Source organism: Pongo abelii, chromosome 16 (genome assembly GCF_028885655.2).
Source record: "Pongo abelii isolate AG06213 chromosome 16, NHGRI_mPonAbe1-v2.0_pri, whole genome shotgun sequence".
Classification (NCBI taxonomy): domain Eukaryota; kingdom Metazoa; phylum Chordata; class Mammalia; order Primates; family Hominidae; genus Pongo; species Pongo abelii.
This window is the reverse complement of record NC_072001.2, coordinates 16,640,533-16,655,917: the sequence shown is the minus strand read 5'-3', so window position 1 is coordinate 16,655,917 and position 15,385 is coordinate 16,640,533. Positions and strand designations below refer to the sequence as shown.

Genomic DNA, 15,385 nt, shown 5'->3' with positions numbered 1-15,385 from the left:
TTTCCGTTGCAGGCCCGCCCGCCCGCACTCCCACAGGAGACTGTCTCTCCCCGCCCAGCGCTCTTAATTATGCCGCGGGTGGTTGCGCTCACGCCAACTGGAGCTGTTCAGGGATCGAGTGGCGAGACCAGCTCCCCTGGGGATGAGAACGGATCTTTGTGTGGTCGGCTGGGGACTGAAGAGCTTCCTGGTGTGTGTTCAACTGAATGCAGCAAGAGTCTTGGGCAGATTACATGGAGCAGCTGTGGAAGCACTCGGCAGGGAATCCAAGAAAGAAACACCTCCAGCGACCACAAAACAAAATTGAAGAAATATAAAACAATGTAGGCCCGGCAAAGTGGCTCACGTCTGTGATTTTCAGAGCTTTGGGAGGCTGAAGCGGGAGGATCCCTCAAAGCCTGGAGTTGGAGGATCCCATGTTGCCCGACTGGGCAACATAGCAAGACCCCATCTCTTAAAAAAAGAAATTAACAATTAGCCAGGTGTGGTGGCGCACACCTGTGATCCCAGCTGCTCCAGAGGCTGAGGCAGGAGAATCGCCTCAGCCTGGGAGATCAGTGCTACAGTGAGCTGAGATCATGCCACTGCACGCCCAGCCTGGGCAACAGAGTGAGATCCTGCCTCTAAGAAAAATACTGGCCAGGCCTGGTGGTCACGCCTGTAATCCCAGCACTTTGGGAGGCCGAGGCAGGTGGATCATTTGAGGTTAGGAGTTCAAGACCAGCCTGACCAACATGGTGAGACCCCTTCTCTACTAAAAATACAAAAATTAGCCTGGTGTGGTGGCACGTTCCTGTAATCCCAGCTACTCGGGAGGCTGAGGCAGGAGAATCGCTTGAACCCGGGAGGCGGAGATTGCAGTGAGCTGAGACTGCATCACTGCACTCCAGCCTGGGGGACAGAGGCTGCAGTGCAGCCTTGACTTACTGGCTTCAGGTGGTTCTCCACCTCAGCTTTGCCAGTAGCTGGACTGCAGGCACATGCAACCACGCCTGGCTAATTTTTGTATTTTTTGTAAAGACAGGGTTTTGCCATGTTGCCCAGGCTGGTCTCAAACTCCTGGAATCAAGTGATCCGCCCGCCTCAGTCTCCCAAAATGCTGGGATTACAGGTGTGAGCCACTGCACTCGGCTAATAGTAATGAACTTAGAACACAAGGAAAAGATGTTATTATTTTCTTAGTTATATTTTATCTATATTTTCTAATTTTTCTAAACGTGTAAAGATAAAATTCTATTCTTAAAACTCAATAAGACCTCAGAACAAAAAAAATTGGAGTATAAATATTTATTTTAGTTAACTTGTACAAATTCAGTTTCTGGAAAAGGAATAGAATAGATTTTCTGAGAAAAAAAAAATCCACCACTTTGGCCGGGTGCGGTGGCTTACGCCTGTAATCCCAGCACTTTGGGAGGCCGAGGCGGCAGATCACCTGAGGTCAGGAGTTCAAGACCAGCCTGACCAACATGAAGAAACCCCTGTCTCTATTAAAAATACAAAAATTAGCCAGGCATGGTTTCAGGCACCTGGAATCCCAACTACTCAGGAGGCCGAGGCTGGAGAATCGCTTGAACCCAGGAGGCAGAGGCTGCAGTGAGCTGAGGTGGCACCATTGCACTCCAGCCTGGATGACAAGCAAAACTCTCTCTCAAAAAAAAAAAAAAAAAAGAAAAAGAAAAAAAGAAAAGCCGACTGGCTGAATGGATTAAAAAAGAAAATGATCCACCAATGTGCTATCTACAAGATAAACATTTTAAATTAAAATAAACAGATTGAAAGTAAAAGAATACAAAGATACAACATTCAAATAGTAACAAAAAAGAGCCGAAGTGGCTGTACCAATATCAAATGAAATACACTTTAAATTAAAGCAGGGCTGGGCATGGTGTCTCATGCCTGTAATCCCAAAATTTCGGGAGATGGAGGCAGAGAGATTGCTTGATCCCAGAAGTTCGAGATCAGCCTGGGCAACATGGCATAATCCCATCCCTACAAAAAACACAAAAATTAGGTGGACATGGTGGTGCCCACCTGTGGTCCCAGCTATGTGGGAGGCTGAGGTGGTAGAATCACGTGAGCCGGGGAGGTTGAGGCTGCAGTAAGCAAGAGCCGGGGAGGTTGAGGCTGCAGTAAGCCAAGACCAGGCCCCTGCACTCCAACCTGGGCAATAGAGTGAGACCCTGTCTCAAAATAAAAAATATAAAAAAAGGGTTGAGAGACAAACCTTCTTGTTTGGGATTTGCTTCTCATTGTAGTACCTTCTCTGAACACCAGATGGCATGAGATCATTGGTCATATCTGGGCCAGTGTATCAGAAAAATTGTCATTCAAGAGCAAATGTGAACCTTTCGAAGACGCAGACACCCATTCTGTAACACATCGTCACTCGTTGAGTTTTGGTAGCTTGTGGATGTCCTGCAGTAAGTGATTGGAGCTGAGTTTTAAAATGGGTTTCTGTTTATATCTTCTTAATATCTTGATGTCTAAGAGTTAATATCTTGATGTCTAAGAGTTTTGTGTGCCCATACGGTATTTATTATTTTCTAGGCTTCTGAGATAAGTTGCAGAGTAAGAAGTTTACTCTGTGTCATTGAATGCTATTTGAATTTCACTTGCCTTCTTGTTTATATTCCCCTCCATTAGTATAGGAAAGCTACAACAATTATTAGATACAGAAATTGTTTACTTTGAGGGTATTTCAATTACTGTTGAAAACACCTTTTGTTGTTGCTGATGTTAACTTATGGTAAGCTCCTAGAATAGAATTGTTCCCCTCACTGCAGTGTGTTTTTTCAGCTGAATTATTTTATATGTTGACATTTCTGTGAAACACCCTTTGTGTTGGTCATGTTAGATTTACCAGGAAAGAAAAATAGAATATTTTGCTGAGTGTTTAAATAGAAACAACGTTTTAAATAGTGATATCTCCTAACTCTGAGAGAACAATAGATTTCTTCTTAGGAAGCCTTCCTCAGTGAAGAGTGTGCTGTGCATTGTTGTATCTGGGATGGGAGAATGTGATCTAATGGTTAATTAAAAGCACCTTGTTTCTTTCGGAATGAAAATCTGAATGAGGAGGAGAAAAAAGAACAGATCCTTTTCGTATCCCAGCATTATGATGTTTGTAGGCTGTGGGTCCTAACAAATGGTAGCTGACAAAATACAGGAGTTTTAATAACACACCCAAAGCAAATGATTGTGCTTAATATTAAAGCAACAGATTATCCTCAAGAAGGTAATATTAAAAGCTTTCTGACCTGAATGGCCTAGTGGAAATATCTTTCTAGGCCATTCAGGTCATAGGCTTGAAGCTGCATCTGCATCCCTCTTTCCTTGTAGGGAAGAAGGTGATTGATGTGGCTGCAGGCTCCACCCACTGCCTGGCTCTGACTGAGGACAGCGAGGTCCACAGCTGGAGGAGCAACGACCAGTGCCAGCACTTTGACACTTTGCGCGTGACCAAGCCAGAACCTGCAGCATTGCCAGGACTGGATGCCAAACACATAGTGGGAGTTACCTGTGGGCCTGCCCAGGTACTGAATATAGAGCTTGATTTGGTATTTTGGAGGATTTTGGTTTCCAGTTGTTCATTATCAGTATATAGGAAATACCACTGAGTTTTGTTTGTTGTTCTTGTGTCCTGCAGTTGTGCTAAACTCATTTATTATGAGCTTCATTGTAGTTTCCTTGGGTTTTCTTCATGGACAATTAAATGCTATCTGTATAGAGGGGCAGTTTCATTTCTTCCTTTCCAGTCTGCTTGCCTTTTATGTATTTTTCCCGGCCTGATTGCCCTGGCCAGGACTTGCAGTGTGAAGCTGAGTAGGAGAGGTGATAGTGGGTGCCCTGCCTTGCTCCTGACTGTAGGGGAAAGCAGTTCAGTCTTTCACCATCAACTGTGATGTTAGCTGCGCATATTTATGTAGGTGCCTTATTACCAGATTAAGGCAGTTTCTTTAATTCTCCCCAATTTTTTTTTTTTTTTTTTTTTGAGACAGAGTCTCGTTCTATGCCCAGGCTGGCGTGTGCTGGCGTGATCTCGGCTCACTGCAAACTCCGCCTCCTGGGTTCACGCCATTCTCCTGCCTCAGCCTCCTGAGTAGCTGGGACTACAGGCGCCTGCCACCGTGCTCAGCTAACTTTCTGTATTTTTAGTAGAGACGGGGTTTCACCGTGTTAGCCAGGATGCTCTTGATCTCCTGACCTTGTGATCTGCCTGCCTCGGCCTCCCAAAGTGCTGAGATTACAGGCGTGAGCCACCGTGCCCGGCCTTAATTCCCCCTTTTAGAAGCTTTTGAAAAATCCTGAATGGGTGTTAAAATTTGTTAAATGCTTTTAATCCAAATGAAATGGTCATGCAGTTTTCCTTCTTTAGTGTGTTAGTGTGGTGTATTACATTGATGATTTTTACTTTCCTTTTCTTAAACTTTTTTTTTCTTTTTTAGAGATGGGGTTTCACTATGTGGCCCAGGCTGGTCTTGAAATCCTGAGCTCAAGTGATCTGCCTGCCTTGGCCTCCCAAAGTGCTGGGATTACAGGTGTGAGACACTATACCAGCCTGATTTTTAAATACTGACCAAGCCTTGTGTTACTGGGATAGGGATCACTTGGCCACAATTTACTACTCTATTTTTTTTTTTTTTTTTGAGACAGAATCTCACTCTGTCACCCAGGCTGGAGTGCATTGGTGCAATCTCAGCTCTCTGCAACCTCTGCATCCTGGGTTCCAGCAATTCTCCTGCCTCAGCTTCCTGAGTAGCTGGGATTAGAGGTGTGCACCATCACACCTGGCTAATTTTGTTTGTTTGTTTGTTTGTTTTTAATAGAGATGGGGTTTCACCATGTTGGCCAGCCTGGTCTCCAACTCCTGACCTCAAGTGATCCACCCTCCTTGGCATCCCAAATTCCTATGATTATAGGCGTGAGCCACCGCGCCCAGCCCTATTCTGTTTCTATATTGCTAAATTTGACTTGGTAACACGTTTTTGAGGATTTTTCTGTTGATGCTCATCAGGGATGTTGGTTTGCAGTTTTCTTTCTTTGTATTATACTATCTCGTCTGACTTTCTGTCAGGGGAAAGCTGAACTTATACGAAGTATTGGCATGTGTTCCCTCCTTTTCCATTTTCTATAAGGGATTGTGTAGAATTAGTGTTATTTCTTGTTTAAATGTTTTTGAATCCATCTGAACCTGGAGATTTCTTTCTAAAAGATTTTTCGCCAGGCGCGGTGGCTCACGCCTATAATCCCAGCACGTTGGGAGGCCAAGGCAGGTGGATCACCAGAGGTCAGGAGTTTGAGACCAGCCTGGCTAACATGGTGAAACCCCGTTTCTACTAAAAATACAAAAAATTAGTCGAGCTTGGTGGCGTGCGCCTGTAATCCCAGCTACTCAGGAGGCTAAGGCAGGAGAATCACTTGAACCTGGGAGGCGGAGACTGCAGAGAGCTGAGATTGCACCAATGCACTCCAGCCTGGGTGACAGAGTGAGACTCTGGCTCAAAAAAAAAAAAGATTTTGCAAATTCAATTTATTTAACAGATATAGAACTATTGAGGTGACCTGTTTGTTTCTAGGAGGATTTTTCTGATTTGTGGCACTCAGACATTGCTTTATTTCATCTAAGTTGTCTGATTTTTACATGTCAAGTTTTCCTTAGCATTCTCTTGCTGACCGTCTGAAGTCTGTGGGGCCTGCAGTGATGTCTCTTCATTCATTCCTGATACTGATAATTTGTATCTTTTCTGTTTTTTTCTTTGTCAGTTTTACTAGAGTTTTTCAATTTTGTTGATCTTTTCAAAGAACAATCTTTAAGTTTCATTAATTTTTGCCTTTTTTTTTTGTTTTCAATCTCATTGGTTTTCTGCTTTTATCTTGTCATTTGTCCCTTTGGCTTGTTTTGTGTTCACTTTGCTCTTTTTTAGTTTCTTAAGGTGGAAACTTAGATTGCTGATTTAGACCTATCTTTTTTGTAATATATAATGATTTGATGCTATAAATTTTCCTCTAAGCAGTGCTTTAATTAAACCCACAAATTTTGGTGCATTTTCATTTATGTTCAAAGTATTTTCTAATTTCTTTTGAGAATTGTTCTTTGACCCATGGATTATTATTATTGTCATAATTATTATTTTTCTTCAATACGGAGTTTCACTGTTGTTGCCCAGGCTGGAGTGCAATGGCATGATCTCGGCTCACTGCAACCTCTGTCTCCTGGGTTCAAGCGATTCTCCTGCCTCAGCCTCCTGATTAGGTGGGACTACAGGCACCCGCCACCATGCCTGGCTAATTGTTTTGTATTTTCAGTAGAGATGGGGTTTCTCCATGTTGGCCAGGCTGATCTTCAACTCCTGGCCTCAGGTGATCCCCCCAACTTGGCCTCCCACAGTGTTGGGATTACACGCATGAGCCACTGCGCCTGGCCTGACCCATGGATTATTAAGTATGTTGTTTTATTTTAAAGTATTTGCAGATTGTTCTGTTAATGATTTCTAGTTTAATACCATTGTGATTGGAGAACAAACTGCATATGATTTCATTTCTTTTAAATTTGTTAAGGCTTATGTGTCAGGATATGTTCTCTCTTAGTGAACATTCTGTATGTGCTTAAAAAGTATATGTATGGTCTGTATATTTATGGTCTGTATATACATATATGTATACATATATGTATACATATACGTATAAAAAGTATATGTGTGGTCTGTTTGTGCTTAAAAAGTATATGTATGGTCCAGCACTTTGGGAGGCCGAGGCGGGCAGATCACGAGGTCAGGAGATCGAGACCATCCTGGCTAACACGGTGAAACTCCGTCTCTACTAAAAATACAAAAAAAATTACCTGGGCGTGATGGCGGGCGCCTGTAGTCCCAGCTACTCGGGAGGCTGAGGCAGGAGAATGGCTTGAGCCCAGGAGGTGGAGCTTGCAGTGAACTGAGATCGCGCGACTGCACTCCAGCCTGGGTGACAGAGCTAGACTCCATCTCAAATAAAATAAAATAAAATAAATGTATATGTAAAGTATATGTATGGCCGGGCACGGTGGCTCACGTCTGTAATCCCAGCACTTTGGGAGGCTGAGGCAGGTGGATCACGAGGTCAGGAGATCAAGACCATCCTGGCTAACATGGTGAAACCCCGTCTCTACTAAAAATACAAAAAATAATTAGGCAGGCATGGTGGCGAGCACCTGTAGTCCCAGCTACTCAGGAGGCTGAGGCAGGAGAATGGCGTGAACCCGGGAGGCAGAGCTTGCAGTGGGCTGAGATTGCACCACTGCACTCTAGCCTGGACAACAGAGTGAGACTCTGTCTCAAAAAAGAAAAAAAGTATATGTATTTTGCTGTTGCTGGGTGAAGTGTTCTGTAAATTAGATCCAGTTTATTGATGGTGTTCTACAGTTCTCCTAGATTTTTGCCGATTACTTGTTCTCTCACTATGAAAGGGAGTGTGTGTGTTATATGTGTCTAACAATTCATTGTCCAGTTAGAGTTGCTATTATACCACTTCAAGTGGATGGAGAGCCTCACTGCCATCCATTAATGTGCATTAATCATTTTGAGAGTGAAAAGATTTTTTAAAATGTTTTTACTTTTTTAGGTATGGCCAAGTGAGATGGGGCTAGTGAAATGGGCACGAAAATTGGAAGCTGATAGTGTGTGAGCCAGACACCCATGAATGCTTTTTGACTGGGCAGTTAGAGGGATGATAGGTAATAACATAAGGCAGCTCCATCACACACGCTGGTGACTCCTGTGGAACAGACCAGCAGCTGCATTTGGAGATTCATTTTAGATTGTTCCGTTTCCTCTTAGAGCTGTGCTTGGTCATCGTGTTCTGAGTGGTCCATTGGCCTCCGTGTCCCTTTACGGGTGGACATTTGCTCAGTGACTTTTGAGCAGCTGGATCTCCTGCTGCAGCAGGTGAGTGAGGGGATGGATGGCTCCGCGGACTGGCCACCGCCCCAGGAGAAAGAGTGCATGGCCGTGGCAATGCTGAATCTTCCACGACTTCAGGTATTTGTGATTTCCCTTCCTCTTGCTCCTTTTATAAGTGTCTCAGCGATTTGTAAGAAGGTTTATGTATTTTGAAGGCCTGTTGGATGAAGTATTTTAAAGTAAAATTGTAATGCACTAATAATGGACGCAAGGCTTAAAAAACTTGATCTGTTTATTTTGTTTGTCCTGGAAGTCAGCCTCGGCATGCAGGAAAAGTGTGTATGGATTGTGTTATTTTTGCTAGAATCATTAGTTTGTTGGCATTGTTACTGTTTTACTGTTGTTGCTTGTGGAGAAATGACTGGGTGAGATCACAGGTGATGGAGAGAGACAGCGCTCAGCTGAGACACCAGTGCTGGCCTGTCTCTCCTCTGTACTGTGAAAACCCTGCACCAAGAGGGTCCGGTCTTTGGTTTCCCTGGGCCACACTGGAAGAAGAATTGTCTTGGGCTACACATAAAATACACTAACGATAGCTGATGAGCTTAGAAAACAATCCCAAAAATATCTCATGATGTTTTAAGAAATTTTACTTTGGGCCACATTCAAAGCCATCCTGGGCCCCGTGCTGCCCTCGGGCCATGGGTTGGACAAGCTTGATCTACTCAGTAAGCTCGGCTCCCAAAGCAATACCTTCCTTTCCTCACCATGAAGGTTATGGTTATGGTCAAAATAAAAGCTGCAAAAGTCTTCCTCCCTGGCAAAACTAAAGCTGAAGTGTTTGATCATCATCTTTTGTCTTTGTAATAAAACCCTCTAACTTAATGACAAGAACCACAGTTTTCTTGACATAGTAATTTTTCCCTTTTATTACAGTGGTTTCTGTGTAACAACCTGTCATGTCCCTCTTCCAGCCCCTCCCCTTTTTGCCCTGCTTCTAGAATGTACAGAACTGAGTGTAGTGTTTAGTTGCAGTAATGAACTGAGCAGAGGTCTGAAGTGTGCTTCTCTAGTCCTCTGTAGCACTCATTTATCACCATACCTGTGGCATCCTGGCATTTGTGTGGGTGCAGCCCAGGTGTTTGCTGCCCCTCCTGGTTTTCAGTGATGTTTCTGTTCTGGTCGGTGCTGTGGGGCGTGGCCTCGTGTATGTCTTAGGCTGTTGTGGTGTCCCAGCGTATGGTTTTGCATTTGCCTCTCCGAAGTCCTGAGGGTTCTGTAGGTTTCACAGACTCTAGGTGAGTTTCGGTGGTCATTTCCTGACCTGTGATATCTATACCTAGATGAGTGGTGTGCTTTTGATTTCACTTCTACTCCCAGGGCAAGGCCGGGTCTCTGATTTCTCGTGGGGCCTCTTGCTACCCAGAGCCTGGGACGGGCAGTGTGTTGCCCCCTGGCTGTGGTTGGCTGGCAGGCAGGTGATCCTGAGTGGCTCCCAGCCTTCTGCAGGAAGCTCGGGTTCAGTGGGTCGTTCTGTGCCTTCCCGTGTGGGAGGTTGTGCTGAAGCCTGGCGGCTTGGCTCTGCTTTCAGAGCCCGGAACCTCTTGATTCCTGCTGTGTGTGCCCATGTGAATTTCGGTTTGCACTTGAGGAGTTTCCTTGTGTACTCTCAGCTCCACAATCTAATTTTTAGCAGCTTTTTTTTTTTTTAAGACAGGGTGTCACTTTGTCACCCTAGCTGGAATGCAGTGGTGCAGTCTTGGCCTGCCAGGTTCAAGTGATTCTCCTGTCTCAGCCTCCCAAGTAGCTGGAACTACAGGTGTGTACCATCACACCTGGCTGATTTTTTTATAGAGATGGGGTTTCATCATGTTGGCCAGGCTGGTCTTGAACTCCTGATCTCAAGTAATCTTCCCACGTTGGCCTCCCAAAGTGCTGGGATTACAGGCATGAGCCACCGCCTGTGGCAGCTTTTGTGGTTACATTGTAGCCATTATTTGTGTTTGGTGCAGATGGTTGGGGTGGGGTGGAGGTTGCTGTTGCTAGTTGTTTAGCTCTTCTGCTGATCTTGAGCTTTTCCATATATGTGCTCATAGTGGGGTTACAAAAATTCCTCTAGAAAATACTTCAACTATTGTGGGTAAGAGTTTTTTTAGTCCAGTTTTTAAAAATACATAAGCTGAGAAGTTATTTTGTCTATTTAAATAATACTTCAAATTGAGTTTTATTCGGTGTTTAGTAAGACTTTGAAATTCACTCATTTTTAGGGGTTCTAAGTGAAAATTGTTTTTCTCCTTTCAGTTGCATGCTGCCATTAGTCACCAGGTTGACCCGGAATTCCTTGGTTTAGGTCTGGGCAGCGTCCTCCTGAACAGCCTGAAGCAGACGGTGGTGACCCTGGCCAGCAGCACAGGCACGCTGAGCACCGTGCATTCAGCCTCCCAGGCCATGCTGCAGAGCGGCTGGTCCGTGCTGCCGCCCACCGCCGAGAAGCAGGCCCGGGCGCTCTCTGCTCTCCTGCCCTGCGCAGGTGGGCTCGGGGAAGGAACAGGAGACGGCATGGGTCAGGGTGCTGGGAGGGGATGGCGTTTCACTCAAATTGCCACACACTTTCTAGTTCAGTTTCAGGCAATGAAGTGAACATAAGTCCAGGTCGTCGATTCATGATTGATCTTCTGGTGGGCAGCTTGATGGCTGCTGGAGGGTTGGAGTCAGCCTTACACGCAGCCATTACTGCAGAGATCCAGGTATGGCCTTGGAGGCACATGTGACCTGGTGGTGCGCTGAGATCGGAAATACCACACTCACACATGTGAAGAATAATTGAAAACAGTAAAATACTCAACTTTTATCATATCCAAGTATTTTCTTAAATTAAAATTCTTTTATGTGCTAATTTTAAAAATTATTGAGATGATTTAATTTTGATAAAATACTGCATGTTGCCTGTTTCAGTGAAGTTAACAGATAACCTGTTACTCAGGTAGACCATTCCCGTCACCCGGAAAGATCCCTGTGCTCTTGGCACTTGCAGCCAGGATACTCCCCTGCCCTCAGATGAGATGCATTTCGCCTGCTCTGAGTGTCGCAGCAATATAACTGTATAGTATGCACTCTTTCCCGCCTTGCCTTGGAGAATGATTTTCAGATTCACTCACTGATGTGTCTATTGTGACTTCGTTTTTATTATTGGGAAGTTTTCCATTTTATGGGTGTAGTACTCTTTGTTAGTTCATTCTCCTATTGACGGACATTAAATTGTTTTTGGTTTTAGTTTTCTTTTTTTTTTTTTTTGAGACAGGGTCTTGCTCTGTCACCCAGGCTGTATACAGTGACCTGATCTTGGCTCACTGCAGCCTTGTCCTCCTAGGCTCACATGATCCTCCCACCTCAGCCTCCTATGTTGCAGGGACCACAGGCATGTCACCATGCCGGGCTAGTTTTTTGATTTTTTTTGTAGAGACAAGGTGTTACTGTGTTGCACAGGCTGGTCTCCAACTCCTGGGCTCGTGATCCCCCCACCTTCGCCTCCCAAAGTGTTGGGATTACAAGCGTGAACCACCACGTCCAGGCTTTCTGGTTTTTAGCTGTGTAGAGCTGCTACGATTGTGCTGTGAACAAGTACTTTAGTGAACATATGTCTTCCCTTTGGGTAAACACTTGGAGTGGAATTTGTTAGGTTCTGGGGTCAGTGTGTGTTCATAGTTTCCCAAAGTGGCTCTGCCATTTACATTTGAACCAGGACTTTTGTGTGTGAGAATTCCAGCTCCTTCTTGTCCTTACAGAGCAGCTAGATGCTGCGTGTGTGGGGCAGATCACATTGGATTTTGTGAGAGCCAGTAGCAGGGTTAAGGATTTTAGGGACTTCACAGAAGGAGGCTGGAGAGCATCAGCAGAGGCAGCCTGGACCTTGGATCTGTAAACAGAAGACACTGTTTGAAACTGCACAACTGAGTTGGGGTTTCCAACAGGGCAGGTGGAGGCCTGTGGGTAGGTGTGTGCGGCAGCCACAGAGGCTGGGATAGCTTGGCACTGGGGTCAGGGCTCAGCCAGCCTGTGTGCCTTCACACCTGGTAATGAGATCACTTGTAAACAATTTCTGTTTATGAATTACAGGATATTGAAGCCAAAAAAGAAGCACAGAAGGAAAAAGAAATTGATGAACAGGAAGCAAATGCCTCAGCATTTCATAGAAGCAGGACTCCATTGGATAAAGACCTTATTAATACGGGGATCTGTGAGTCTTCTGGCAAACAGTGTTTGCCTCTGGTTCAGCTCATACAACAGCGTCTTAGGTAAATCGTATTAGCTGTATTATATTGTGTTTTATTTATTTACTTTTTTTTGTATTTTTGAGACAGAGTTTCGCTCTTGTTGCCCAGGCCGGAGTGCGGTGGCGTGATCTTGACTCACCGCAACCTCCGCCTCCCAGGTTCAAGTAATTCTCCTGCCTCAGCCTCTCGAGCAGCTGGGATTACTGGCGTGCGCCACCACACCCCACTAATTTTGTAGTTTTAGTAGAGATGGGGTTTCTTCATGTTGGTCAGGCTGGTCTTGAACTCCCGACCTCAGGAGATCCACCCACCTTGGCCTCCCAAAATGTTCAGATTACAGGCATTAGCCACCACGCCTGGCCTATTTATTTTACTTACTAGCGTTTTTTTTTTTTGTGACGGAGTCTCTCTCTATCGTCCAGGCTGGAGTGCAGTGTCAATGATCTTGGCTCACTACAACCTCCGCCTCCTGGGTTCAAGCTATTCTCCTGCCTCAGCCTCCCGAGTAGCTGGGACTAGAGGTGTCTGCAACCACACCTGACTGATTTTTGTGTTTTTAGTAGAGATGGGGTTTTACCATATTGGTCAGGCTGGTCTCAAACTCCTGACCTCAGGTGATCCACCTGCCTTGGCCTCTCCAGATGTTGGGATTACAGGCGTTAGCCACTGTGCCTGGCCTGTATTGAATTTTAATAGGTGATTATTGGTTTTCATATTAAGATAGTGAAATCCAGCACGAGGATCTCAAAACTTTGTTTGGTGATTGAAGGAATATTCTGAAAATTACCTAGTATAGATTTTAGGGTAAAGAGCAGACCCTTTTAAATATAGGTGAGAGGAGAAGTTGGAGGGCGAGGGCATGATGATGTTCAAAAGTTTTTCCAGAAGAGAAATTGGGTGTGCAGTAAACCTGTAAAAAGATTCTTGCTAACAAGCAGGTGGATGTAAATGAAAATCATCATGAAAGGTGATTTTTAAAACTGATTGTATCATTGCCTCACTTCATATATTACAGAGTTATACATACTACTTTGTAAGATAACTTTTCTTTTCAAAACCAAAGTCAATGTGAAAGAATGGTGAGCATTGTTTTGGAAGGCCCGACTAGGAGGAGGTGGGAAGAATCAGACTCAGCCTGTGAACAGAGACTAACTTTGGCAGAAGCCAAAACAGTCAGACAGTGTTGTCTAAAAATGATCATTCAAGAAGAGCGAAAAAACAAGGTGATTTGTGAGAGAGATTTATTAGAAAATGAAACACATTTGTACCTCTGTTTAATAAAAATCTGCTTTTTGTCACATCATGCTCCTGGTTTTTTGTTTCTACACATAGAGAAAGCAGAGCCCTGGCAGGTTGGATCAGGCAGCTGAGCACAGAGCAGGGAGCCCTGGGCAGTGGCCGCAGCTCTCAGCTGGCCTGTTCATGGGGGGCATGGTGCATCTGCGGCGTGTGGTGGGCCTGCGGCGTGGGATGCGTCTGCGGCGTGGGGTGGGCCTGTGTCATGGGGTGGGCCTGTGTCGTGGGGTGGGCCTGTGTCGTGGGGTGGGCCTGTGGCGTGGGGTGGGCCTGCGGCGTGCGGTGGGCCTGTGTCATGGGGTGCGTCTGTGGCATGCGGTGGGCCTGTGGCATGCGGTGGGCCTGCTGTCCACAGCCAGAAAAACTAACTTAGTGGACACACAGTGAAATTTTGAAACAGGAAGTTTTAGAGCTAGTTTCTATCATGGAATTTAGCAAATGCTATTTTGCAAAATATTTTTCTGATGTTTGTTTTGTTTTTCTAATCTGATAATGCATATTTCACACATTCTGGCCTTTAAGCAATGGAAATTAGAGAACTAAACTTAATACAGTTTGTGTTAATGGAAAGAGCTGGAGATTTGTTCTCAGAAAATTTCAGTTGCAACAGCTTGTTCACATAGGTGAACTTCCAACACAGTAACTATAGGAGTAAGAATAAAAGCTGTGTTTACTTTCACAGAGTTCAGAAGACATGAGAAAATGGATGTTAAAAACCTTGTAATTAAAATGTAAAGTTACGTGCAAAGTTTTAAAGTGAGCATTTTCCAGGAAGAGGTGATTTTCTAAGTTCTTGAATGCCTCTCCCTTTTGTGAGGAGGCTGCGTCGTGGGCTGTTGGTGTCTTTGGCAGGGGGTGAGTGCAGGGTTCCTGTTGTGGGTCCTTTGTTCTCACGAGGGCAGCGCCTGTTTCCCCGTCTCCTGCTTGCCCAGACTGTTCCCGTGCGCAGAGAGACTGGCCTGTTTCAGCTGCAGTGGTGTAGCCTGCGTTGGCTAGTCTGGCCGGCACTCACACCGTTTGCTGATCAGCACTTGAAGTGTGTCCGTCGTAGCTGAGACACTGAATATTTCATCTAATTTTTATTAATTAAAATGCAGGTTTAAAAACTTGATTCCGTTATTAGAAAGCATTTAAGAATGTCACTTGGCCACATGAGTCTACTTTGTCAACTATATATTTTATGAGTCTAAGTGCAGATCAGATATTTTCAATGCAAATTTCACTGCAAATTGAAATGTGCTACATATGTAAGCTATGCTGATGGTTTTTGAGGACTTAATATGAAATAACCTATGTAAAATATCTCAATCATTTTTCTTATATTTCATGTTGAAATGGTAAGATTTTCAGTCTGTTGGGATAAGTATGATACATTATTAAAATTATTTTTTATTTTTGAGATGGAGTCTTGCTCTGTTGCCCAGGCCAGAGTGCAGTGGTGCAATCTTGGCTCACTGCAACCTCCGCCTCTTGGGTTCAAGTAATTCTTCTTCTTCAGCCTCCCGAGCAGCTGGGACTATGGATGTACACCACCACGCCTGGCTGATTTTTGTATTTTTGTAGAGACAAGAGTTTCACCACGTTGGCCAGGCTGGTGTCGAACTCCTGATCTCAAGTAATCTGCCCACCTTGGCCTCCCAAAGTGCTGGGATTACAGGCATGAGCCACTGCACCTGGCCATTACTACAATTAATTTTATGTGTGTGTGTGTGTGTGTGTGTGTGTGTGTGTGTGTGTGTGTGTTTACTTTTATTAATGTGACTAAGAACAATTTTTTTTCCCCCTGAGATGGAGACTCACTCTGTTGCCTGGACTGGAGTGCAGTGGCACAATCTCAGCTCACTGCAGCCTCTGCCCCCTGGGTTCAAATGATTCTTCTGCCTCAACCTCCTGAGTGGCTGGGACTACAGATGCATGCCACCATACCTGGCTAATCTG

At 44.8% G+C, this 15,385-nt stretch overlaps 1 protein-coding gene across 1 annotated transcript; it reads left to right on the top strand.

The window, feature by feature from the left end:
* The first annotated feature begins 69 nt into the window (after positions 1-69).
* On the top strand, positions 70-13,593 carry LOC129050547 (uncharacterized). The gene is made up of 5 exons (XM_063716334.1): positions 70-190; positions 2,256-2,371; positions 3,288-3,533; positions 11,994-12,172; positions 13,215-13,593. Exons 1-5 carry the CDS (start codon positions 70-72, stop codon positions 13,519-13,521), a joined length of 969 nt encoding a protein of 322 aa, XP_063572404.1. The 3' UTR covers positions 13,522-13,593.
* Positions 13,594-15,385: the final 1,792 nt, after the last annotated feature.